This window comes from Coregonus lavaretus (assembly GCF_964263955.1).
Source record: "Coregonus lavaretus genome assembly, chromosome: 6".
Classification (NCBI taxonomy): Eukaryota; Metazoa; Chordata; class Actinopteri; order Salmoniformes; family Salmonidae; genus Coregonus; species Coregonus lavaretus.
This window is the reverse complement of record NC_139993.1, coordinates 50,042,758-50,070,091: the sequence shown is the minus strand read 5'-3', so window position 1 is coordinate 50,070,091 and position 27,334 is coordinate 50,042,758. Positions and strand designations below refer to the sequence as shown.

Sequence of the window (27,334 nt, the reverse complement as noted above, 5' to 3'; positions counted from 1 at the left end):
TGTGTCAAACTACTGTACTACTCAGTGTCCTCTCAATAAAATGTGCTTTTTTTCTCTTTCACTTTCGCTTGACATTAAAAAAAATATCTGAAATGTGCAAAGATTTAAAGAATGATTGCATTATCATTATATTGGTTGGTCTTTCACAGGCATATTCCAGGCTTCCAGTGGTAGGGGTGGCTGGTGGGGACGGAAGGAGGGAGGGAATGTAGGAGGGAAGAGGCCCCGTTCTATGGTAGGGGTGGCTGGTGGGGAGGGAGGGGGGAAGTGAAGGAGGGTGGAGGCCCTGTTTTAGCTTGTGTCCCAAATGGCACCCTATTCCCTATATAGTGCACTGCTTTTGACCAGGGCCCATAGGGCTCTGGTCAAAAGTAGGGCACTTTATAGAAAGAATTGTGCCATTTGGGATGCACACCTAGCTAGATTCAGTTTCTGTAGGTTTTGCGGCCCTCTCCCTCTTTGAGGAAGGTCCATATGAGTGTGTTGACGATGTCAGGCTGGTCCTGCTGTAGCCAGTGGCTGGCCCCGGAGATGATGTTGAGTCGGAAGTGATTCCTGATGTAGACACGGCACGCCTCAGCCATCTCCTGCTCCAGGAAGGCATCTCTCTCACCCCACAACAACAACACCGGGGACTTGACATCATTCTGGCTCAGTGGGAGGGAACTGTTGAGAGAATATTAATAACAGACCTGAGATGAGTTGCTTAAAACTGGTTAAACTCAATCATATGATGTGCTATACAGATCTGAGATGGGTTGCTTGCATGAAACTGGTTACAGTAAACACTGGCGTTCCATCATGATGTAGCAGAGTTTTATATTTTCATGTGCTATCCATGTTACCTGTGGAGAAAGCATGATCAGATTTGAAATGGTTTGGGGTCAATTCCATTTCTACTCAGTCAATTATGGAAGTAAACTGAAAATTCAAATTTTCCACATTAAAAAGCAACCCATCTGAGAAGTAGAAAACTGGTTTAATGCAGACTTTCAATCCCATGATGTTTAGTATTCACGTGGTATCCATGTACAGTGCCTTGTAAAAGTATTCATCCCCCTTGGCGTTTTTCCTATTTTGTTGCATTACAACCTATAATTTAAATGGATTTTTATTTGGATTTCATGTAATGGACATACACAAAATAGTCCGAATTGGTGAAGTGAAATGAAAAAAATAACTTGTTTCAAAAAAAATCTAAAAAATTAATAATGGAAAAGTGGTGCGTGCATATGTATTCACCCCCTTTGCTATGAAGCCCCTAAATAAGATCTGCTGCAACCAATTACCTTCAGAAGTCACATAATTAGTTAAATAAAGTCCACCTGTGTGCAATCTAAGTGTCACATGATCTCAGCATATATACACCTGTTCTGAAAGGCCCCAGAGTCTGCAACACCACAAAGCAAGGGGCACCACCAAGCAAGTGGCACCATGAAGACCAAGGAGCTCTCCAAACAGGTCAGGGACAAAGTTGTGGAGAAGTACAGATCAGGGTTGGGTTATAAAAAAATATCAGAAACTTTGAACATCCCACGGAGCACCATTAAATTCATTATTAAAACATGGAAAGAATATGGCACCACAACAAACCTGCCAATAATAATAATAATAATTAATCATTTAGCAGACCCTCTTATCCAGAGCGACTTACAGGAGCAATTAGGATTAAGTGCCTTGCTCAAGGGCACATCGAGAGATTTTTCACCTAGTCGGCTCGGGGATTAGAACCAGCGACCTTTCGGTTACTGGCACAACGCTCTTAACCACTAAGCTACCTGCCGCCCTGCCAAGAGAGGGCCGCCCACCAAAACACACGGACCTGGCATGGAGGGCATTAATCAGAGAGGCAACAAAGAGACCAAAGATAACCCTGAAGGAGCTGCAAAGCTCCACAGCAGAGATTGGAGTCTGTCCATAGGACCACTTTAAGCCGTACACTCCACAGAGCTGGGCTCTACAGAAGAATGGCCAGAAAAATCCATTGCCTAAAGAAAAAAAGAAGCAAACACGTTTGGTGTTCACCAAAAGCCATGTGGGAGACTCCCCAAACATATGGAAGAAGGTACTCAGAGCTTTTTTGCCTTCAAGGAAAACGCTATGTCTGGCGCAAACCCAACACCACTCATCACCCCGGGAACACCATCCCCACAGAGAAGCATGGTGGTGGCAGCATCATGCTGTGGGGATGTTTTTCATCGGCAGGGACTGGGAAACGGGTCAGAATTGAAGGAATGATGGCTGGCACTAAATACAGGGAAATTCTTGAGGGAAACCTGTTTCAGTCTTCCAGACATTTGAGACTGGGACGGAGGTTCAGGAAGGAAAAATAGGAAAAATGCAAAGGTGGGTGAATACTTTTGCAAGCCACTGTATGTTACCTGTGTTGTAAACTTGTGGAGAGGCTAATTGAATAATGTATTTATAGAACACGTTTCTCACACTAATTGATAATGTGTCAGTGACATTATTATTATATAATTCAGAGCAGAATAAAATATGCTGTTCTGTTCTGAGAGATGCTGGCTGCTTAAGGAAGGAGAGCAGATGGTGAAGTCAGTCATGCATGTACAGTTCACATGTCAAAAACACATGTACTCTCTGATGCTGTGTGTGTGTGAGTGAGTGAGTGAGTGAGTGAGTGAGTGAGTGAGTGAGTGAGTGAGGAATAATTGTATCAACCCGGAATCATCCAGGCTTTGTCTTATTCATTATAGGAGTCAACTTGTCAAAGACAAACAATACAACAAAACAAACTGAATACATTATTCCAAAGCCCAATTATTTCTCATCATGCAGTCTGATTCCAAGACCTCTTTACCACTGGCAAGCCAGGGGACTTATTATACAACCACTGAGTTTTCCTAAGAGGAACTTCTTATTGAATGTACTGTAGTATTGCACTCTGATCAAAACAGCATTTACAACACAAGGCGCTAATGATTCACATTATCATAAGGCGCTTGCAGTAATACTGTATCTCAAATGAGGAGGCACAACAATGGTGGTCAGCTACGACATGTTCACTGGGCATGTCATACATAAATCCCTACTTATGTATGCCCAAAGGAGACATCCAAATACAGAGCTCACTAAGGAAGAATTTCATCGGTTCATAATCTTCACCTGAAGACATTCCTGTAGTAGTTGAGGGCCCCGGTGAGGGCCCCTGGCTGGGAGAAGGCGTAGAGATAGGCCTCCATGTCCTCTGCAGTGAGCCATCGACCCTTCCTCCCAATGCCTGTACTACGGCTGGTGAACAGACCCTTCAGTGCCTACAGTACAGAGGGGACAGAAGGACACACTGGGTGAGTATGTGTGTCTCCGGATGTGCTCAAGGTGTGATTGGAACTGGATGGCACACAGAGAGAAGGTCGCTTATGTCACTGTCACAGTAATACAGGTCATATGAGGCTCTAGAAAATGCCATGGCGGTTGTGTTGACTACTGTGAGATGACCTACACTCAACTGAGAAGGACTTAGGCATAACATCATGGATGACAACCGTCTCTCTCCCCTACAGTATATATTGGAACAAAATAAATATGGGAATGCATAGCTTTTTTTTTTAGACATGATCAATGTGATTGCCTTATTGTAACATAGTTAATCATTATTAATTATCCATTGATATTCATGATAGCTACAAAAAAAAAAAAAAGAGGCACAGCCATCACAACAAGAATTCCCTCCCCTTCGACACACACACACACACACACACACACACACACACACACAAAATAAACTTCCTGTTGCCTGGAGCAGTTCTGTATTTTTCACCTTGAGATCACTCAAACACATGCAACATGCTTCACCTTGAAATCATTGATGGAGAGCATGAGCTCTGGGAAGCGAGGCAGCTGGAAGAAGAAGAAGTAGCTGGATTTGAGCAGCTGACTGGGATGACGCAGGGCATAATCTAGAAACATGGAGGAAAGAGGAGAGAAGAGAGAGGGAGAGAGGAGGGCAGGAGAGGAGGGAGGGAGGGAGAGGAGAGGAGGGGAGAAGAGGAGAGAACAGGAGAGAAAAGAGGAGAGGGAGAGAGGAGGGCAGGAGAGGAGAGGAGAGGAGAAGAGGAGAGAAAAGAGGAGAGGGAGAGCGGGAAAAGAGGAAAAGAAACCCAAAAAAGAGAGGATGAGAAAAATTGAGTAAGGAGCTCCAAAATAAATATAATATATATAATATGCCATTTAGCAGACGCTTTTATCCAAAGCGACTTACAGTCATGCGTGCATACATTTTTGTGTATGGGTGGTCCCGGGGATCGAACCCACTACCTTGGCGTTACAAGCGCCGTGCTCTACCAGCTGAGCTACAGAGGACTGCATACCACTTAGAATGAAGCAATGTTTTGGGCATGTATTCTATGTGGCATGCAAGTATGGACGTTAGAAGTGTGTACATTAAGAAATAGACGAATGCAGCGTAGTGCAGTTGCTATGGCGAGAGAGGCTGTGGATGTCTGCCAGTGACCTCCCCTCTATCCTCTCCTCTCACTTCCTCTCCTCCAGCCCAGTCTAACCAGCTGCTCCAGCTCCATATTAAAGCACTACTGTATAATTACCTCCTCCATCTTCCCCTCAAGGAAGGAGACTGAGGAACTACCAGATGGATGCAGCAAACACTGCATGGAGGTAATAATACCTCATAATTAAAGATGCTAATCATGCTAATAACCCCAGAGCCAAACATCTCTTCTCTAATTAGCACAAGGAGGAAGAGCAGGTTTCTCTCACATCCGATTGATTTAATAATTGTATATTTACATCCGATTGATCTAATAATTGTATATTTGTGACATACAGTAGGCTGTTTCATCTGTTGTTCATTTAAGGATGGTGATGGTGATGATGTACAAGTTAACACAGAGGGATAGGGGCAGTTCAGGACAATGACGTATCAGGGACTAGTCGATTGGTGTATTCAGTCCACAGTGTACCCACCTATGTATTCACCTATGTAGTCCCTGTCATTTGTCAATGTACATTTTTATGTATTTTATGCTTGACTTTTTTTGTTAAACTAATTTCCTTTGCAAAACTGAAACTTGAACTTGAAAACAGAGGGTTGTTATGATGTGCCAGTGAAGACAGAGGGGTGGGGGCAGTTTAGGACATACCACTGAAGACAGATAGATGGGGGCAGGTTAGGTCATACCACTGAAGACAGATGGATGGGGGCAGTTTAGGACATACCACTGAAGACAGATAGATGGGGGCAGGTTAGGTCATACCACTGAAGACAGATGGATGGGGGCAGTTTAGGACATACCACTGAAGACAGATGGATGGGGGCAGTTTAGGACGATGAGTTTGGTGACCATCTCGGGGTATTGGATGGCGAACAACCAGGCGATGGTTCCTCCCCAATCATGGCCGACCAAGTGACATCTGTTGTAACCTGAGGAGAGATGGAGTAAGTCTGTGAGTGTGTGTGTGTTTGTCCAGCACCATCCATTCATCTTCTCTGAGTTGAGTCTCCTTGCCAAGATACAGTACCTCCTGAAGTAGAACAGTCCTCTTACAGTGTGCAATGTGAACAATGTGATGCCTGATTATTCAGCTTATTAGTCATCTTCTTAGTCAGCGTATAGGGAACAACTGAGCCAGTCTGGTGTGCAAGTGCGACAGATTATGTTTTGTATTTTGGGCAGGAGTCTGGCATGATGAATATAATGTTGATTTAAAAAGGGTCAATATTTTGCCTACAAAGAAAATAATAGTCAGTTTTACTGCTATTTGAAATATCAGTCTGACACAAGGTGAGGGATACTGGTGTTACACAGACACAGAGGCCCCCAGGTCTGAGTGGATACTTCCTGTTTCACTGAGTGATAGAGAGCGTGCTCTGTGCTGTCTGCTGCCAGCCCAGCAGGCTGGGGGCTCTGTAATGTGTGTGTATCAGCACGACGACCCATGGTCAGTCACCATGAGTCAGACGAAGCCTGTCATGTCCTGCTGTGTTGTAGGCCCACAGGATGTTCACAGGCTGTCCAGTCCACACAGTATTACAATGAGAAACAAGTTTAACTTTGACTCAGCTCAGGACACCAGGCTGTGTCACCCTCCCTCTTTGTTCCCATGGAGTGATGTTTCATAATACGAGTAGTCATGGTCCCTAAAGTGTTCATCCCTGAATCAGAGTGGGCATGTTTTGTTTCTTTCATCATATATACAACATACACCTGTCTTCTTGTGTATTTCTGCATAAACTAAGTAAACATGGATATAAAATACAGATAAAAGATGTGGTTGTCCACTCTCCTCTCTTACCTAGGTATTCCACAATGTCCTTGACGTCTGTGACCAGGTAGTCAAAGCGGTAGCTCTCTGTGGATGACGGCAAGTCGGACTCCCCGTAGCCTCGCATGTCAACGGCCACCACACGGAACTCACTCTTAAACTCACGCAGCTGGTGGCGCCAGGAAAACCTGGGGGCAGGTGGACAGACAGAGAGAAAGAGAGAGAGAGAGAGAGTGAGTGAGTGAGTGGGGAGAGATTGAAAGAGAGAGGGAGAGAGCGAGAGACGGACCGAGACAGAGAGAGAGACACAATAACCATCTTAGTCTTGATGAGATGAGAAAGTCACACACAGGACAGTACTTCATAATTAAACCCTATCTCCACTACGGCAATCAAAAGAGGACATTCAGTATATTGCACACTGCTGAAAAACCACTTACACTTCTACCTAGGCATATATTCTTATATAACATACTGTGTTTCTCTCTTGAATATACCTACACAGTTGCTATATCTTAAACTGCATTATTTCTACTGGCACGCAGCTTCCCTTCTTCTCTTCCAAACTGAGTGCAGGTCACCTTTGTATAATATTAGATGTTTTTTTCCCCCGATTCTAATCCGCTCAATCATCATAGAGGAGAGCAAAAGCTCTCTAATTGAAGATCTTGTCTGCTGTGGATCTATCTGCTGTGGACTGGAGGCTGAGGCTCCTCAGAGCTCAAAGCCCCACAGAGGAGGAGCACAAGGCCTGACTGGGGTTCTGTTGAGTCAGGATAAGAGCTCTGAGGAGTAGTGCAGTTTAGGGAATACGGTGCCATTTGGGACACAGATCTGGAGCAGAGAAACCCAACATCTTAGAATATAGATGAGGTTTAAAATAACACAGGCACTTTGAGTTCCTTCACAGCCCCCCACCTCGCACCCAATCCCCCACACACCAAGACTCTCTCTATCCTGAGTGATAAGGTAAACTGGGGTTTAGCACTTTTTAAACACTGAATTTAGTAGGAGAAGAAAGTCGTAAGTGGAAGAGAGTCTGTCTGTCCAGCTAGCACGGCAGAGAGAGACGCTACATCCAAAATGGCACACTAATCCCTATTAAGTGCACTACATTTGACCAGGACCCATAGCGCTCTGGTCAAAAGTAGTGCACTATATACGGAATAGGGTGCCATTTGGGACACAGTTCATCATGGATTCCTGTGCAGTTGATGGGCAGTGAGGCGGAATAGACCCAAGAAGACCCGTTAATTAAGCCTGGTCCTGTCCTTTCTGCAGCTCTGTGAATTCCCTGAGATATGGACTAGCTTACAGCACTTGACAACCTCTTAATTCGGCCCCATTCCAGCGGTCGCCCTCACTACTACGCTCCATATAATTTTTTATGAAACATGGTGGAAAGAGGAACCTTAGAGCCTTAGCTATCCTAATAAGTAATGAAGTCTAATAGGAATATTGTAATTGAAGAATCACATAATATGAAGATCCCAACTGAGAGATGGTCTTATGATGCAGAAGTAATGTACAGCAGAGCAGAGCGTTGGTTACATGATACAGTACTGTTGTGTGGGATTGATACAGTAGTGGGCTACTGTTATGGGGTCGGTGTTTCATGGGGGTCCTGGTTGGTTAGTTTTGGAGCTCCTTTCCTAAATGCTTTCTCAGCATAAAAACACAAAAATGAACTGGCCAGGCAATACCAATACATTCGTTTAGTCTCTATGGGCCTGTTTCCTGGACACAGATTAAGCATAGTCCTCGACTAAAAAGCAAGATAAATTGAGAATTTCAATTGAAAGTGCCTTTTAGTCCAGAACTAGGCTTAATCTGTGTCCGGGTCGAAACACCGGCCCTTTATGTGTGTATAATGTGCAGATGCACTGTGTAGTCTGCTAAATGGCTTATTATTATTATTATTATTATTATTATTATTATTATTATTAGTCTAGATGTCTTACCAGAACTCTGGGAAGCCATGCAAAAACAGCATGAGCGGTTTCCCTCTCTCTCCAGCAGCGACATAGTGAAACCTCAGACCAGACTCCTGAGAATAAAGAAAGGAGACAGAAGACAGATCAGTCAGTCACCAGGGACACACTGCTATAGGATGTCAACACTTCCCTGATCACGTAGGCTCTTACTGTCTGCTGGTCTCGGTCTGCGTCCCAAATGGCATCCTATTCCCTATATAGTGCACTTCTATGGGCTCTGGTCGAAAGTAGTGCACTACATAGGGAATAGGATGCCATTTGGGAAGTAGATACTGTCTGCTCTCTGTGACATAAAACTCTCATCATCACTGTGTGCTTTATGGCGCTGTAAAGCAGGGATAGAACAGGGACAGAGCATGGCATCCCATAAATTCAGCCCTGGCCTGACTTCTGTCTGGTCATTCCAGTATGATGCATTCTTTATATTATGAAATCTGTCACTAACATTTATAGCCAATTCTATTCAAATTCTTGTGAATTTATGTTGCAATAGCATGTAGAAAAGGTTGTTATTATGGTCTACCCATTGAGTAAAGTGTGGATTAATTTGTTTGGTTTATATGCATGGACTACTGTAGTTTACTGTATCTAATTTCTGATTTAATAACATTGTCTAGTTGTACCGCTCAAGCGTTTTCTGGCCAAATGTAGCTACTTACTGGCACCAAGTTAAATCGCACAGGTTACTTTGGATATCAAATAATATAGGGGATTATTTTTACAACTGAACTGCCACATTCTTATTATGAGCATGCGTTTTATGCTATGTGAATCCTATATAAGGGACATTGTGTTCATAAATAAACATTTCAACAAAAAATACAAATGAAATGTTAATCTACAGTTTATAGCACCTTTAATCTTGGTACTCATATGAAATCGTGACATTTGTCACGATTTACTATAGCTGCTGCTGTTATAGGGGACTGTCCGTTCAGCACTACGGCGTGAGCGCATATACAGAGACAGTAGATTAGAATAATAACAGAAGCCTACGCTGCAAATATAATATCTGCATATAGTGTTTCCCTGAAATTCGCCAAAAAAGAAACACCACGATTTACACGTAGCCTGCAGGCCTATTTGGATTGATTTCTGATTTCAATACTACAAGCAAACTAGGCACATACGGAATTACCTTCGCAGACCTCTCATGCACACAAAATACTATTTCCCAATCCCAAATAGGCTCCCTCTCACGTGCAATGTAAAGTGTGCCATACCTTTATTCTAACGTAACAGTGGGTTCCCAAGGACGTGTCATTCAGGCAAGCAGGGGGAGTTTCGCGAATTCCCCACTGGAAGGTGGTTGACGGCCTTAAAATGATGCTCCACCAAAGTTTCAGCAGCGCTACGGCAGTGCATAGAGCACAATAACCGTATATCAACGACCAATACCCTAAAACTCGGATCTTCAGCGTGAGTCTGACTGTAAACAGGAGCAAGTTGTGGAGCACTCTCGTCATCTTTAAATTACTTAGGTAAAACGCAGATTACGTCACCTACGTATTGATTTATTATTTTGTTAATTATCTTGAAATATCTATCATCGTTATCCCGTAGCTCCGCTAACAGCGCATCTGCTTGTCCTGTCTGTCTGCCGCTGTCCTAGGGAGGATCCCTGAATGAAATGTACAAGAGGGGAGCAGCACGTCAGACTCACGCGTGCGTGTGATGACAGTAGAGGCTGTTTCTGAGACCCCGCGGCACCTGCAAAATATTATTTTCTGAAACCCCTTTCCACGTGTTTAGACTGCAAAATACGAGAGGTGGATGAGCAAGCAAATGCCTGTCTCAGATTGATCCAGGGACATGATTGTGACCTAGAGCTCTCTGTGATTAAAGGTGAAAGACAGTTAATGCCTCAAAGGGAAAGAAATGGTGATCGCTGACTCCTAGGGCTGTAATCCACTGCTCAATCCAAGGGTGCTGATATGGGAAGTAGGAATGTAAAAAGGTTAATAATGTACAGGACTGACTTCCAGTGAGTATGTAGCTATTATTGCAGTATATTGGCATGCAGTTGAGGGCATGAGTAAGACTAAATAAATATAGACAATTGCTAAGAATATACACTAAATTAAGGTGTAGTGAGTTCAATTTATCAAATCTTAGTCACTGAACAAATGCAAGTGTGTAGATCAGAATGTGCACTCGGTTTTCCAGTATTGAGTGAACTTTTTATTGTAATATAGACTCTTTCTGGATATCCTCCTTGATGGACTGGCTGATCATTAGTGCTTAACTTGGGCAGGAGCTCACCGGAACAGCAGCTAATGGGGATCCCTAATACATACAAACTGAGTACTGGCACCTAAAATGTTATATTGCTTGAGTTCCTACACCTCTTATAAAATATTAGCTTAAAAGTATTGTGAAGTTCCTTCACTTAAATAAACAGTACCAGCAACCAAAATGAGTACTATAACCTATTTCAGTCCAAGTCAAGCACTTCTATAATCATCCATGAAATCTCAACACTAAACAAACACAGAAAACACAGTGCTTCAATGAAAATCTTTTTTTATGATTTAGCTTTTAGTGTGATCTTCTCAAAATTATATTAGTTCTTTCTCTATAATGGTATGACATGCACTCATACCACAAGATACAGAATAAAGTGCTACTGTTCGTCATGTCAGAGAAATAAAAAACACTGCAGAATAGCTAGAACCATAGGATCAAACAAACCATTAACAAAGTCTTACATGTTGTCTCCCAAAACATTTAGTCAGGAATGGATCTTGATTAGAAAAAGCGAACAATGCAGGCATCAACAATGCCTAAAGTTCGCTATAAGCACACCACTATATATGGCACTTCAACTTTTTCAAGCAGAAACTCAAAACAAGGAAAGTGTATAGTTTTAAATAAGTCCCACATTTGAAACTTACATTTTGGCAAAGACCGACATCTTCAGCCTCCGTGTAACAAAATACCAAGTATGATTTCATACAGATAAACAAAAATATTTTATGTTCACACATTCTGGAACAGAAAGGCATTTTTATACTTAAGTCAGTCAAATAGGACATGTATTGTAAAAGTCAGAGCATCATATTGAAGATTTTTTCCACAAAAAGGTGCAGAATTGTAACTATGAATGAAGTATGAAGATAAGCACTATAACTGGAGAAACAATACAGTGCAGTACATGGATATATATAATAGTATTACTATTTGGGAGTGTAGCAAACTCAAAAAAAGGTCAGGTTATGCATTTCAGCCAAGTCAAAGAGTTGGAATGTTAAGAAGTGTGTAAACCGCTTGATGTGTACTGCAGTCATAGGAGGACTCACCTAGTATAGTGCCCCAAATGGCACCCTATTCTCTATATAGTGCACTACTTTTTACAAGAGCCCTGTGGGCCCTGGTCAAAAGTAATGCACAACAAAGGCAATAGGGTGCCATTTGGGATGTAACCTAGGTGAAAAGAAACAGAGCGAGGACTCCACGTGTTGGTGGAAACAGTTACATTTTCAACAGCTCTTCATTTTGCTAACTTTTTACTTAGTCTTCTTTTTCTCTAAGAGGTAAGCATTACTTCAGTGCAGCAGATATTTACAAAACCACCATCACCACAAGTAAAAAAATAAAAATAAAATAAAGACAAACACCATCTATCTATGGTCCATTGAGTGTTTTTTTGTTGCAATATCAATATTTTACATCTTACAGTATCTTCTTACAGTTGACAACAATACTAAAATGTACTGGGGTTTTGTTATGTGATGCTGCTATAGTACAGTACAAGCTTCCCCTGGTAAGGATAGTAATAGGCTGTCCCAAATGGCTCCCTATTCCCTATTATTGTACTAATTTTGACCAGAGCCCAAAGTAGTGCACTATATAGGGGGTAGGATTGTCATTTGGAAAGCAACAATGACCCGTTTTCTTAATTTAGATGCAGCTCGCTCTGTTCAGACAGCCAGTGTCTGGAGGGAGAGAAGGAGCCTAGGGTGCTGTCTACTGGAACACCATGCTCATTTATTTATTGTCCAACAACAGAAGACATCAGTCGGTCACAAGCTGCACTGTCTGCTGCCATTTTAGTTTAGTCCAGGTTCTTCTCAAACGTTGCCATGATGTCACTCTGCATGGTCATGTCAATGATACCAGACATCTGAGGAAGGAGAGGACGTAGGTTATGAGATTACACAGTCTGGGATTAAACTGTACAAAAGAACAGAAGAATGACTGGCATAACAAGATACATGGAAGAAAAAAAACAATGAACTGAAGGAGGTATTTTGTTAAAAATATTTTCTTAATGAGAATAACCTGTATAAAAGGTTAGATAAAAGGAACGTACAGCCTCTCGTCTGCGTCGCTCCTGTTCTCTCCTGCGGGCCATCTCCCTCTCCTTGTCCACAGAGGTCTGAGTAGTGAGGGGCGGAGGAGGGGTTGGGGCAGCCGCTGGAGGCTCCTCTTTCAGGGTCTCTGGAGCTTTAGGAGGCGGAGGCTCCACGATGGCCTCTGTCTGCAGGGGGATCTCTGCTGGCTCTGGGGTTGGAGTTCTACAGGGCAGGGGCTCCGGTTCTGCTGCTCTAGGTGGCACTGGTACTGGCACCGATACTGGCATAGTCAGGCTGAACAGAACACATCACAACAATGTCAGCTGGCACATCAAGTACCACTCACGTATTGATAGAGATCTACTGTTTTATTTGAGTATTTTGGGTGAGGCAGCATTACCTACAAGATATGAAACTGATAAGACTACAGAATAAATTAAGAAAATATGTTTATGAGTGAATGGATGAATAATACCTGCTCTTCCCAGAAGCCATCTCCTTCATCTGCATCCTCCTTAGAATCAGAGCTTTCTCTCGCTCCTCCTTCTCTATGGCTGCCCTGCGAAACTTATCAAAGCTCTCCTTCGATGACCTCACCGTGGAGGTAGTGGAAATGGACATCTTCCTCAGACTAGCCCAGGAGTCCGCATTCTTCAGGACAATATCCTACACAGGATAGTTTCACAAATGAAGTTACCTTTTTCGGACAAATAATATAAAACGCATCAATGGGCATGTATACAGTGTATTTCAAGTAATTAATGATGGTAGTGTTAAGTTTAATTCACATTTGCTTACTTTTTTGGCAGGCGTGTTTTTTCCGTCTGCAGTGGTTTTATTCGCTGGATGAGATAGGCTGGTGTTGCCACCATCAATCACACTGTCAGAGGGTCTGGGATCTGGGGAGGCAGAGTAAATAGAGTCCATTAAAACGATTTCTGTAAAGAAATTCTGAAGGAAAACATTTACACAGCGTACACGGACACACAGTTCTGCTTACTAGGCTGTTTCTGAAGCATCCTGTAGTGAGTCTCCTCCAGTGCTTCTGAGGGCCTCCTGTCATCCTTCACAGGCTGCAACGGGCTGTCTTGTAGAGGGGACAACAGTACTGGGCACGGCTGCTACCACAAAGTGAGATTTACAGTGTTAAACCTCCATTACCACTCCCAGGGCTAAGGCCAATGCTATTTCACACAATCAACCGGCTGTCTCCACTCATTAAGGACTTGGCAAGTGAAATACACATTTAAATCGCAACAGAAAGGAAAATAACACTGTAGACTTGTATCAATTTTAATCAAATTTCCTTCCAAAAAAATATACCAAATCAACTCATGCGATATTAATAAATGCCAAGGACAGAGACATTTATTTAAACAGTGATTTAATCCAGTGTCACAATTCATCCATCAACAACAGGAAGAGGAGAGCATACCTCATATCTGCTGGCAGCAGCCTGTAGGAAACCTACAGGAGGAGAGGTCAGAGGGGACAGCAGCGCAGACAGACCTGATGTACAGGAGAAAAACAAAGCAGTGTATTATTCTCCACATAGACACGAACACTGTGGATGTAAGCAGGCAGCAGTTGATGGGGAGCAGAGCGGGACAAGATATGCAGCCTGTGCTACAGCGATGGTGACATGGCATCTATAACACACTGTAAACAAAGAGACAAAACACACCATCTACAGACATGATCAGCTATGGGCTGAGAAGCAGGCAGCACACAGGGGAGTGGACATGCTAACAGCTACAAGCTAGGGGGGAGGGTGATGCTTAGCTGACTGAAGAGACCTTACCTTCCTGTTGTGCCCTATCAGGTGGATTGAGATAAACTGGCCCAGTTTTCACCTCCTGTGTCTGGCCTGGTGAATGACACTGAGGAGAGGGGAGGTGTGCTAGGGGAGAGGGAGGGGGCCGGGGCGAACAGAGTAGGCTGGAGGGAGGTTTGTGTGTGGGGGTGGGTGTTGTGCTGAGTGGGTCTGTGGGCAGAGTTAGAGTCAGGGAGGGGTCACAGGAGGAGGAAGAAGGGGGAGTGAGGGATGGGGTAGTAGGGCTCTCAGATGAGGGGTCTTGTAGTTGGGGCTGACTGTCAGTGAGCTGCAGGGGAGCCACCATGTTTTTGCGAGGTAGTGGTGCTGCTTTGGAACTAGGTCTTGAAGGCTGCGGAGGCAGGCGGCTGTGTAAGGCTGAAGACAAGTGGGGAGGGGGAGATTCAAGAGAAACAGTAAGACAAGGCTTCCATTCCAATCTGACTTCATAGCTAAAATCAACTACACCCATGAGACACAGAAACACTGCCCAGAGAAACCTGGCACTCCAGCTATTTAATCTCGAACACAAAAAATGCAATCCTCATGTGATTTCCACAGGGGCCCCGGTCCAGCCTGCGACTTTCCATGGTCTTAAAACCTGCTCCTTTCAGGAGAAATTGCATTTCCATAGCTAGGGCTGACACTAAGGACTTTGGAAGAGCAGTGTCAACCACCTTTAAATAATCAAAGATAGTGTTACAGAACTTGGCATGGTTGTCCATCGAGTTCCTTTACAGCCCACACAGAATGTGAAGGCAACAAGCGTTTATTACCTGGGGGTGACATGAGCAGATCTAGAGGAGGCTGGGCTGGGTGTTGCTGTGTAGACTGGCCTTTAGTGACTGCTGCTGGGGGTGGAGAGGCAGGCGGGGGCTGGCTGGTCTGGAGAGAAGACTCCGACGATGAGCCTTTCTTCACAGATTTCTTCTTTTTAGACTTCAGATGGGAAGGAAAGGACTTACAATTTATAATAAAAATGCACTGTAGTTCCAACCTTCAAGTATATTCATCCAAATATCACAAAAGTGAAAGTATAACCATGTGAATTAGACCACTAGGTTAAAGGAAGTAGGGCCTATGTTACAGATTTACCTTCGTCTTGACCTTGTGGGGTGTGCCTTTGCTTTTGTTTTTCACTGAAAGAAAGGCACAATAGTAGTTTAATTTACCCACTGTTGGATAACTGGAAAATAAAAACTAAGATCTACTTCACTAACCTGAAATAATACCAAAACAATTCCACTGACCTACTCTGGAATCACTACTCTTTCATACCAATTTTCAGTTAAAGCTTAAGTTGTGGTTGCAAGCAAAATGTGTCAAGTAGGCTTTAACGATTTGTGACAAAAATGAAAAGAAAAACACAACTTAACAGTAAAATTGTCTATCAAAATGTATTTATTTGAACCTCTAGGTGTTGACCACCAAGACAAATACGTTTAAATTCTAACTATGTTAGGTTAAACTGGAACAAAAAAACATTAGCACTGGCTACAAAATGCAGTAGTGCAGCAGAAATCCTACTCCATCAAGGTCTGCATTAACGTTACAATCTGGCGAGTACTTTAAATACATCATAGATTGTATGCGTTTTAAGCTAATATTGCTCCTTACTAAATCGTGCAAAAACCCAACACAGAAAGTACAAAAATCAGAGTACAATCAAAACCAGTGTAATAGTGATGAGGACCAGCTTTGACTCTGCAATGGTTCAGAGTATGGAGGGTGAGATGAGGGGGGTGAAGAGCATGGTAACGCTGTCTGGTACTTCTCTAGCCCTACCCATCTGATTTTTGCAATGTTTATCAAAGATTTATAGCTACCGGTAGGAGTGAAAATAAGATGTTTAGCTTATAACTAGTGCCTGGTCTGTATGGGCAGTTTAAGAACTTGTCCCTATTCTTAATTGACTTCAGATTTGGACGGTAGCAGCAGTCTGGGGCCCGTTGGATAATTGACATTTTGCACAGAAGGCTGGCTGGCTGGCCTCAAAGGAAGGTCAAATAAATTCAGTGAAACTGCAACAAAACAATAACATTATTAAACATAAATATAGCACCCTAATAATCTGAAGGAAGAGGTTTGTGTGACAGAGTTGGCTATATAGACAGACTAAGCGTACATAATAATAAAATAAAACATACAAAAATACACATTCATATTTCTTCAAGTATTATGGTTTTGCCAGCAGGTGAAAAAGTGACAGAGTTCTGTGCTACAGGGGCTAGAGAATCCCAGTGGGTTTTAAGCCATATATTGTTCTCTGTGTAGAGAGTGGGGAAAGGGAGTGGGTAGGTAGGGTAGTGCTTAGTGCTGAGGAGAACAGCTAACCTGATTCAGAGTCCCTGCTATCAGAAGTGCTAGAATCACTACTACTGCTGGAGCTGTCAGAGCCGCTGCCCTCACTGAGATGGGACGGCTGGGCCAGGTCTGGGACAGCAGGAGCCATGGGGAGCTCATCTGGAGGGAAACAGAGAGGGACAACTGTCACGTATAGGACAACAGAGAGAAAGACTGAAGCAAGCACTGCACAGTTGAGTTATTCACTATTGGAGAGTAGAGAGAAAACATAGAAGAACCCATATTCCCTGACCCTCCTAAGGACAACAAGGCCCCTAGATCACAGACACACTGGTCCTTGACAGAGCCATATATACATTTGAGGGAGAGAGGCCAGGTTTTAGAACGGCCGCCATATTAGCGCCCATATAGAACTTTATTCTTGAAACGTTGGTGATGTAACAAAACGAGAGCGCCTCCGACTGTTCCCTAAGAAATGACCCACTGTAAACAAGCAAAACAAGTTGTTATTGATTAGCATTCGGGATAATGTGTATCCAAGTCTTTACTGTGTTGTAGTGTCAACAAATTGCATATCTGCTTTCAATGGACATCTTCATAGGTTTTGAAAACTATCAGAAATAAACATCATAAAGCAAAAGCGTTATCACTTAGCAATGGCTATGGAAGAGAAAGTGGCGCTCTCGGAACGTTCAACCGCATTGGCCCAACTCTTTATTTACACTGTATGGCTCTGGTCCTTGCTACCACAGCTTCAGGGTTTACTTACTGGTTGTCTTTTTCTTCTTGGCCAGTGAGCTCGGCTCCTCAGTAATACTCTGGAGATGTTTCTCTGAATCCTGCTTCTTCACAGTCTGCATCTCTCCTTTGGTTTTCACCAGCTTATTCACTGGAAGAAAGAAGATGGAAAATAACTATGTCATTTGAGCCTGGTAATGTCCTTGGTCAGCAGTACAGAGATCTAAATTATGTGCAATTATCAACCCCCAAGGAAGCTCAGAAAGAAAGGTGTGTACTACAACTACTCACGCTTGGGTTTCTTGGGCCGTTTCCTGAGGCAGGTCATGGCGAAGCTCTCCAGGGCCCTGAGGGTGGAGGGCTTGAGGGTCTCAAAGTCGATCTCGATCTCCTCAGGGTTGGAGTCTCTGAGCGATGCCTCCCTGGCCTGAATGATGTTCACCACCTTGCCCAGTTTGTCCCCCGGAAGCTTGTTGATGTCCAGGCTCAGCTGCCTCTTCTCACCGTACGACATGGGCACCGCTGGCACCTCTTCCTCATCAGACTTGTAGGGCACCACTGGGAGCGCCATCCTCCTCCTCTTGCAGTGCCTACAGAGGGGTGAAAAGACATTAAGAAACTCTAGGACAATGGAAGTTTGTTTCAAAGTAACATAGGCAACTGGCAACAATAGTTTGAACAAAATAGATAATAATCCTGTGTATTGGCTGAAGAAAAGGAGTCCCACTGGGGATAGGGATTAGAACACAATTAGAGCAATTTATCAACAATGTATTGGTCACTTACACAGCAGGCGTGCCCTTATTGATGCCCCTCTGCTGTACTTTGTGTTTCCTCAGGTCTTCTTCATGCTTCGGTCTACTACTCGTTTCCTTCTTCCTTCTTCTCTCCTTTGATTTCTCTTTCTTCTTTGGTTTGAGCAGGGGCTCCTGGGTGAGTTTCTGTAGCTGATCGTGCACCGCTTTCAACTGAAAAGAAGAGGAGGAGAGGGGGAATCAGTTAGATACAAGGTAGTAGGTAACAGAACAGTAATGTCAGCATGCCCAGGTAAGATGACACAACATACCTGTTCCTCTAGTTTAGCCAGCCGTAGAGCTCTGGCCTCCTCCTCTTCTTCCTCCTCCTCTTCCTCCTCCGTGCCAGAGGAGGACTCCGATTCAGACAAGCTCTCGCTGTCACTGCTGCCTGTGCTGGAAGAGCTCTCAGGCCCATCTCCTCTCCCTTTCTTGTCCCTGTGGTGACCGTGGTGTCCTGGATCACCAGCACTCCTCACTGGCTCGTCTGGAAGCTTCAGCCAGCGTGCCTCAAACACATCCTGGTGGGTAGGGGCCACATGTCATCTAGTCAAACCTTCTCACCAACCATCTATTTTAATTCATATTGTACTTTCGTTATTGCATCGCAATTTATTTAGACAGCTTCTAGGGACTGGACTGGCTGAAACCAAGGGCAATCATACCTGGAGTTTTCTTGCCATAATAACAACCTCGTGGGTGGGTGGGTTGTATTTGTAACAGTTGGAAAACATGAGTCTGAAATCAGCAGCAAACTCCTGGGCATCCATGTATTCACGTCCGTCCATTTTTTTCTGTGAGAAAACACGTACATCTTCAGTGTCATCACAAATACTGTAATCTTCATAATAGTAAGAGAGAACAAGATACAGCTAGACCAAAGTAACCCTGGCAGATACTAACTAGCCTCTCTTGTTCAACACAAGTTTAGTTTAGTGTAATACGGCTATCTAACCCGTATGGTGCCCAGGTCCATGGGCTGCATGATGATGTCGTGGTAGTCACGTAGACCCAGGGCCTCCGTATCCACCGGCTTATAGAAGGGCCAGGCGTAGGCCGCGTGCCTCTTGGTGAACATCTCCTTCAGGATGCAGTTACAGAAGCGGAGCTGATCAGAGAGCTTACTCTTCTTGCTCTGGTGGTGCTGGGGAGAGTCCGGCAAGTCTTTCCTGGGGGGTTTGATGGGCCGACCGCTGCCCCGCCTGGAGAACAGCTTACAGGCTGTCGAGCCATCAATGATGGGGGACGACTTGCAGCTGGTGATCGGAGCAGAGGCTGTCGGCGTGGTGGTGTCTGCTTTTCTCTTCACACCTTTCTTGATCTGAAACGATATGAATACAACAGGGGTGGGTGTTATCTGAGAAGGGTGGAAATGCAATCACAAAATACAGACTAAACAGAGTTTGCACAGTATACATGTTACAAAGTATTCTGTAAACTACAAAAGCGATGTTTATGTGGCATGTATAAGTGGTATAGAGGTTAAAGCTGCTGTCAAAATATATACAGTACACACTGAGGTAATTGTGAAGAGGTACTGACTTTGGCTGCTATGTGTGAGGAGAGCTGGGCAGCAGGGGGGACGGTGTGGAGGGCCTCAGGAGGGATGACTGTCACCGTCTGCTGGAACACCACCTCAGACACAGGGGACTGGGGCCTCAGCTTCACCACACCTACACAGAGGAAGATATTTAGCAGGCAGAATGTACTCCTAGGAATACATGAAAGATAGTACAGCGCTCTATGGCCCTGGTCGAAAGTAGTTCATTATAAAGGGAATAGGGTGCCACCCATTTGGGACGCATACAATGTATGTGCACGATTAAGCAGCTGGTGCAGCCTACCAGCAGAGGAGGACTTCCTCCCACCCTTCACTGGTGTCTTGGTTGTGATGTCAGATATCTCAGTCTCTTCCTGGGGCATCTCAGCCACTCTCTGTAGGAAGATCTTCTCCAAGGCTTGGGCCATCAGAACTATGTCATCTCCAGGCTGGAAAAAATGTAATCACAATTATTGCGCTTTCTGTCATTCAATAGGAGACCATGTAGGCCTACACTACTGGTGTGTGGCGAATGAATACAACACGATTATGAAATAAATAAATAAAAAATCCTTACCCGATTATATACATAGCAGTTGGTGAAGAGTTTGTTGAAGTCCTGTATGCATTCCAATGCCTTGCAGTAATAATTATTCTGAAGACGCTTCTTGATGGTGCTCAAGTCCATTGGCGTCTTGATAATTGTATAGTAATCCTAAAATAGAGAAACAATGGGAAGTTGTTAAATACAAAAGTTAAGATTCTTAAGTGGCCATGATGGACGTGCATGGAGGAAATGCAGAAAAATAAACAAGTAAAATAAAACATTTGACAATTACATTTTAGTAATTTAGCAGACACTTACCTAGAGCAACTTGGTCAGTGCACTCAACTTACACTGAACAAAAACATAAAACGCAACATGTAAAGTGATGGTCCCATGTTTCATGAGCTGAAACAAAAGATCCCAGAAATGTTCCATATACACAAAAAGCTTATTTCTCTCAAATTTGGTGCACACATTTCTTTACATCCCTGTTAGTGAGCATTTCTCCTTTGTCAAGATAATCCATCCACCTGACAGGTGTAGCATATCAAGAAACTGAATAAACAGCATGATCATTACATAGGTGTGGCATATCAAGAAGCTGAATAAACAGCATGATCATTACATAGGTGTGGCATATCAAGAAGCTGAATAAACAGCATGATCATTACATAGGTGCACCTTGTGCTGGTAAGAATAAAAGGCCACATTAAAATGTGCAGTTTTGTCACACAACACAATGCCAGAGATGTCTCAAATTGAGGGAGCGTGCAATTGGTATGCTGACTGCAGGAATGTCCCTCAGAGCTGCTGGCAGAGAATTGAATGTTAATTTCTCTACCATAAGCAGCCTCCAACGTCATTTTAAAAGAATTTGGCAGTACGTCCAACCGGCCTCACAACCGCAGACCATCTGTAACCACGCAAGCCCAGGACCTCCACATCCGGCTTAGTCACCTACGGGATAGTCTGAGACCAGTCACCCAGACAGCTGATGAAACTGAGGAGTATTTCTGTCTGTAATAAAGCCCTTTTGTGGGGAAAAGCTCATTTTGATTGCCTGGGCCTGGCTCCTCCCAGGCCCACCTATGGCTTCGCCCCTGCCCAGTCATGTGAAATCCATTGATTAGGAGCTAATGAATTTATTTCAATTGACTGATTTCCTTATATGAACTAACTCAATAAAATCTTTGAAATTATTGCATGTTGCGTTTATATTTTTGTTCAGTATAGTAAGGAAAAACAACCATATATAAAAAGTCATTGCAAGTAACAAAAAGTGAGACTCACTGGAATGTGCAGTCCGACAGCATCGACAGGCGTCCTGAAAGGCCAGGAGAAGTTGTGTCTCCACAGGGCCTTGACTACCACCTTCTCCAGGTACTGCAGCTGGTTGGTGAGGCGACCAGGCTTCTTTGGGTTCTTGAACTTCGGCGGAGGAGGGTTCACGCCTCCCACCCTGGACATCGAGGGGCATTTGGCGTCTGTCATCGTGATGCAGTCCGAAGCGCAGTAGACACGGGTAGCAGTTCAGAGCGACACTTATTTTCCGTAGCTCAGCTCTCATCACACATCTTCCTCCAAGACTACTGAAAGAGAGGGGTGATTTTCAGCATGGATGTGCATTTCTCTATAGATAACTGTATAATAATAATAATAATGACAAAACCCCTTTTGATCCCCTGGTACAATATCCAGAGCAGAATCACACTGCCATGGTGATAAAGTTGATGAATTTACCGTTTTATTAAGATGGGAAGGCTTCAGCCACAATTTAAAAAAAAACACAGCCTTGAAAATGCCATCTGCATAAAATTAAAGATGGCTCTGAAAGCCCAATAGGTAAACCCATCACTGCCATATCGTACACCAGTGTGTCCATAGACGGCGCCATACAGGCACATTGATGTGGCGATTTTGTGCAACAAAAAAAAACAGTTTTACAAAATAAAATTACGAGCAAAACATAACTACAAAAAGCAAACAATTAATCCTATGCTATTCAGAACTGATTTCTACTGCCACCTACTGGAACTGTTTATTTTGGGCTACAGGCAACATTACAATTCTGATGTCCAATGTTGTGGCATCTAAAGCTCCAAATTTGCTTACCTCAACTAACTGTAAGTCGCTCTGGATAAGAGCGTCTGCTAAATGACTAAAATGTAAATATGTCAGAGGAATATGGCTTGACAAACAAAACCGCAGATATTTGTACTAATTCTCCCATCAGAACCCACAGCAAAGCCCCTCTGTGAGCAGTCCTCTCCTCTACCATCCAACCAAATGGTCTTATGAAAAGTATGGGCGTATCAATTGACTCTACAAAGCACCATGCCAAGTGATGAACTTGTAAGCATCTATGTTTTCAGTCAAACATTTTGGACAATTAGTTACACTCAAATAAGTAGCAACATTCTAGGCATCAAGCATTAGGCCTCTTCACTTCGCAGAAAAAAATAGAAAATAGTCACTAAGTTCAAGGTTCTGCATCACAGTCTCAATGTTATATTCCAGGAAAATGGCTATTACATATTTGTATGATGATTCAACTTAACCCCTTGTTATTCCATTCAAAAACATTCATAAAGTACCTAACTTTAAGCCATGAAAATGATTCAACATAAGATGAATTACATAACATACGAACAAACTACGCTGTCCATAATACAGTAAACTATCGGCCCAATTTCTCTGGGAAATGCCCAATCAGTCAAACGTTTTCAACTTTTCACTCATAAAATGAGAAAAACACTTCCAACAGACTTGTAGGCAGGGGACGTTTAGTGTCATTCACCATCTTGAAATTCAAACTTGGTAGCTAACAGGTCACAAAAAAACATATGTGCTGGCACAGATGGATGCCTATGTTACCCACTTATCCAATCAAGAATATTGCAATCTTCCAAAAAAGGTACACATTAAATGAGATGTAACTTTTGCCCATACCCAATCAAAGAATTTACATTACAAGTTATGTTGATATTTCTAGGCAGTTTATTTTTTCTTTCAATAAATACAGTGTACTTTTACAGATAAACTATAATTTGTCCTCCCAAGGACATACAAAACAGAAAATAAACATTAAAAATAAACATTAGAAAATGCAATTCATAACAAGACTAAAATGTGTTTACAATTAACGTTGCCTAATGTTAGATAATTAAGTAGTATGTTATAAAAAAAATACATGCAGCTAATACTGAACAAAACATTTTTGGGGGTGCAAAACTTAAGCTCTGGACTGAATAGAAAGAAAAACAACTTCATGCATTTTTATTTACTAGAAGAACCTAACGTTACAGATGAATGTGTGTATTACATGTGAGAAGTGATTGATATATAGGTGCATTTTATCATTTAAACATGCGGTTGTTTACTCACTAGTTACCACAGCCACGAAAAACAACAATGCATCACTGTGCAATTTCTGACTGCCCTCTACTGGTAGACATGGGAGTAACTAGTTGGCATCATTAGCCATCAGGCCAGGGTCTGTGCTATTGGAATCCTTGGGAAGTCCCTTAGAAGCTCAGTTCTGGTGACCTTTTAAAACAGGCCATTTACTCCAAAATTAATGAAAATAAAATGATGCCGACAATCTAAAATATAATTTCCAACTCCAGAAACGGGCCCAATAACATATTGGTAAAAGTGTTTAAATTATTTCAACATAATATTTATATATTTCTTAATTTCATTATTTTACTTTTAGATGTGTATTGTTGTGAATTGTTAGATACTCTTGTACTGTTGGAGCTAGGAACACAAGAATTTCACAACACCTGCAATAACATCTGCTAAATATGTGTATGTGACCATGCACAGAGTATATTATCATTCGTTATGCACTCAAAAAACATATTATTTTTGTTTCTATTACAAAGTGTGTCATTGCACTTTTAAGACACCATTGCGCCTTTAAGAGTTCTGTTGTGCATTTAAAATACCCAAATGCAGGACAAGAGGATGATTTTGCAGGACAGTGTAGTCTACATTAACTTTTTTAGGGACTATTCAGCTAACCATCCTAAAATCTTATAAGAAATGAGGTGGTGTAAACAGTAACACTATGCTATTATATTTGGTTCTGTTATGTAGAATCATTATGTGATCTTCCAATACATTTATTCAGCTTTGATCTTACTTTACTAAACAAGCACCATTGTGAGCAGTGGCGAGTGCACTCCAGCAGTACTACACCCCTGCTTCACCAAACAAGATAATTGAAAAGCACCTAGTCTACTCTTTTGCCTCATGCAACATTTGGTGATGCAGAAACGAGAGTCCACGTGGGGCTCTTTTATGAAAATCTGGGAATATTTGGCCACGGATACATTGCTGGTTGGTCTCAGCTCTCAGGGAATGTAAAACAGTTAGGAAGGGAGACTTAAAACAGGATAGAGTGAAGTACCAGAAAATATGTTAAAAGCAACTAATGAGCATGAAGAGCCTAAGGTTTGACGAAATTACCTTATATCTTTCAGTCTAATACAGCTATTAACTTTTGAAGCTCTGTCAGAAGCACGCTTTTTGTAAGTAGTTAGTCCCAATTGTCCTCCCAAGTTTAGCTTAAATTTATCCTGATTTAAGAAATGTGATGTTGAAGATAGGACTATGACATTGGCCTACGTCTCGCGCAGAATATCAGATCTCAACAAAGATTGGAGATGTGTTTAACGCCTCGATCACGTCAATGCGCTAAATGGTATGTATGCAACAAAAGTTCAACATTCGCCTTCTGCTAACATTTCTGTCAAGCCATCTACCCATTAAGTTTGATGCACCGCAAAGCAAAGCTGCAAGGCAAACGCAGCGTTCCATTGGAAATGAACGTACTTCTTATGTACCAGAATGCAAGACACGGTCAGTGTGATTGAGGCCTTAAAGGCGCTACATGGTCATTCTGACGTCTGCAATGGCCATGTAGCATACTTCTTGTGCATCGCAGAACAGCACAGAGCTTTTGTGAAGGAAGTTAAGAGTTCATACAGGACATCTCGCCCTCACCTACCGTCAACAAAATCATGTCAATGCGGAACTATACTGAGCCCTCCGCATTGTTACAACATTTCAGACGCACATGGCGAAGCTGTTCGTCTGAATTCAATTTGGCCTCTGCGTGCCTCCGGTGGTTCCACATTTGCGCCACACCATCCATACAGCATCTCCGACCACATTTTCGGATCAAGCATGAATTGACTCTTACACACCGCTGTTTGAGTTCAGCATCGAAGTGGTGCGCGTTATAGACTATTTAAATGCCTTCATCTGAATATAGGAGTGTCAGAAAAAACATGCATGTCAGTTCAGTGCACACAGCGTAACAGAAAATAAAATATTTGAGAAGACACGCGTTTTGTAATATATCTAGTAGAACAGACATGCTTATGTAGGTAATAGGCAGCCAAACGTCTGCTAAATTACTAAAATGTAATGCAAATCTCCAAACCACCCCCCCTGATATTTATATTGCGGATCTACACTGAAAAAACGACCTCTTCAGAATCCATGACGGAAATCCGTCGCAGTGACGGAGAACTTTAACCCCTGCTGTACATCGCCAGCTAGCCAACCTTAGTCAACTGCAATAATAATTAGCAGACTAGTTCGTTAAATAACTTCGACTTTAACAATGTTAATTTCTAGTTAACGTTACAATCGTTACCTATAGTTTTTGCGAATCATTGGTCAACTCCACGCTTGCATCACGCAATTAACATGGTTGGACCGAAATGTGGCTAGCGCGTGAGCTAGATTAACAACGCGAAATTCGTCCCCAAACTCGAAAGCTTCGCCCAGCCTACAAAATATCAAATTCTACCTTATGTCGCTAATGCTTGACTCCTAAACATGGCGATTTTTTGCACTGAATGTGAAAAGCGAATCTTAGTTGGCTAGTTATAGCTTGTTAGCAATGCTAGTTAGCTTACGTAACAAAATGGTGACAGGAAACGATTTCCGTGTCAAGGGCCCACACAAAAAGGAGGCCAACCGCTCAAACTTGAAACAGCTCCCCCCCACACACGCCTTCCGTTTCAACGTTATAAGGAGATACACTGAAAATAACCAGCTGATTAAATGCAATGTGTTGGATATATATCCCGGACCTCTTTTCACATTTACCTTTCCGTCTCTGGCACAACAAGATTGTTTTTACTGCCGAACTGAGACAGACGCTCTTTGCCGGCCGTGTTCTGCTGGAACGATGCCCAATGAAACTGTCGCCGATGATGCGGTGGATAAAAATGTTGCTATTTTTAGTTTGCTAACAAATAATAAAAAAAACTATGCACGGTTTTAACAATATCAAGGAGGTTGAAAAGTAGTCTTCAATGGCGGACGTCTCTATGGGCAACCGCCTCATATTTATACACTTCAGTTCAGAACTCGAGCGGTGATTGGTCAAACAAGCTCACGTGATACATTCAGTCCATTTCTTCACTAGCGTGGGAGAGGATTTCGTTTTACTGAAATAAAAATATCCTAGATATTGTAACATCAAACATCGGTTCACCTTGAGCTCACTGACATTCGCGTCCTCTTTTTCGATGCGGTAACCTAGATATTTTGAAAGTTAGAGAAGGCACTCCTGAAAAACAAACACGGAAAAGCAGGGTATTTTTCAAATAGCAACATAACTGGTCAAACCACATCACATGACCATTCTAGAACCTTCCATTGATGTGTAAGTATGAAAATTGCCGCTAAACAATACATTTCTTGCGAACATTATACACAAATGTGTTTCTAATCGCCTGTCCCAAAGAAAGCGTACAGCCAAGCGGTGTAGCTGGTTCAGCTAAGAAAATCACAGTTTCTAAACCCAGAAGCGCAACATCGCGAGACTTCCGGGAACTCTTGCCAAACAGACCAAACAGACCAATCCGGGGTTTGGGGTTTGAGAAGTCAATGAGAGAATTGAACAATTCTTCATTAGTTGTTAATCTTCTCGAAATCTAAAGGCACAATCTAGATTCTAGCCAATGACTTAAGTAGTTGAACATGTTATTACTCCAATCTCGTGAAAGTGACAAGCTGACACGTTTTAATTTTCGTCAAAAAT

At 42.7% G+C, this 27,334-nt stretch overlaps 2 protein-coding genes across 4 annotated transcripts; both read right to left on the bottom strand.

Moving 5' to 3' along the window:
• Nucleotides 1–425: 425 nt before the first annotated feature.
• LOC311130852 (epoxide hydrolase 4-like) lies at nt 426–9,703 on the bottom strand (the record flags this gene model as incomplete). The annotated part of the gene is made up of 7 exons (XM_084163658.1): nt 426–666; nt 3,127–3,275; nt 3,817–3,920; nt 5,273–5,401; nt 6,274–6,431; nt 8,205–8,290; nt 9,461–9,703. 7 exons carry the CDS (start codon nt 9,701–9,703, stop codon nt 426–428), a joined length of 1,110 nt encoding a protein of 369 aa, XP_084019784.1.
• A 1,040-nt stretch (nt 9,704–10,743) lies between these two features.
• LOC311130589 (bromodomain-containing protein 2-like) lies at nt 10,744–27,093 on the bottom strand. 3 transcript variants are annotated; one of them, XM_084163363.1, is made up of 21 exons: nt 26,395–27,093; nt 21,559–21,857; nt 20,299–20,436; nt 20,026–20,170; nt 19,724–19,854; nt 19,137–19,502; nt 18,847–18,975; nt 18,454–18,702; nt 18,174–18,355; nt 17,679–17,977; nt 17,419–17,538; nt 16,680–16,808; nt 15,441–15,484; nt 15,122–15,284; nt 14,334–14,723; nt 13,968–14,041; nt 13,533–13,653; nt 13,331–13,431; nt 13,008–13,198; nt 12,550–12,826; nt 10,744–12,360 (listed from the first exon to the last, which is right to left on the bottom strand). In XM_084163363.1, exons 2-21 carry the CDS (start codon nt 21,757–21,759, stop codon nt 12,292–12,294), a joined length of 3,519 nt encoding a protein of 1,172 aa, XP_084019489.1. In that variant the 5' UTR covers nt 21,760–21,857; nt 26,395–27,093; the 3' UTR covers nt 10,744–12,291. The 3 variants fall into 3 exon arrangements, with proteins under 3 accessions (XP_084019489.1, XP_084019491.1, XP_084019490.1); XM_084163365.1 differs by having other exon boundaries at nt 13,533–13,650; XM_084163364.1 differs by having other exon boundaries at nt 21,559–21,854; nt 26,395–27,033.
• Nucleotides 27,094–27,334: the final 241 nt, after the last annotated feature.

Excerpts from the sequence above, each read along its gene's own strand:
- LOC311130589 (XM_084163363.1), bottom strand. The coding sequence starts at position 21,759 with ATGACAGACGCCAAATGCCCCTCGATGTCCAGGGTGGGAGGCGTGAAC. Across the intron at positions 20,437-21,558 it reads CTGTCGGACTGCACATTCCA|GATTACTATACAATTATCAA; the intron begins GTGAGTCTCACT and ends TCTCTATTTTAG. Across the intron at positions 15,285-15,440 it reads CCCACAAGGTCAAGACGAAG|TCTAAAAAGAAGAAATCTGT; the intron begins GTAAATCTGTAA and ends TCCCATCTGAAG.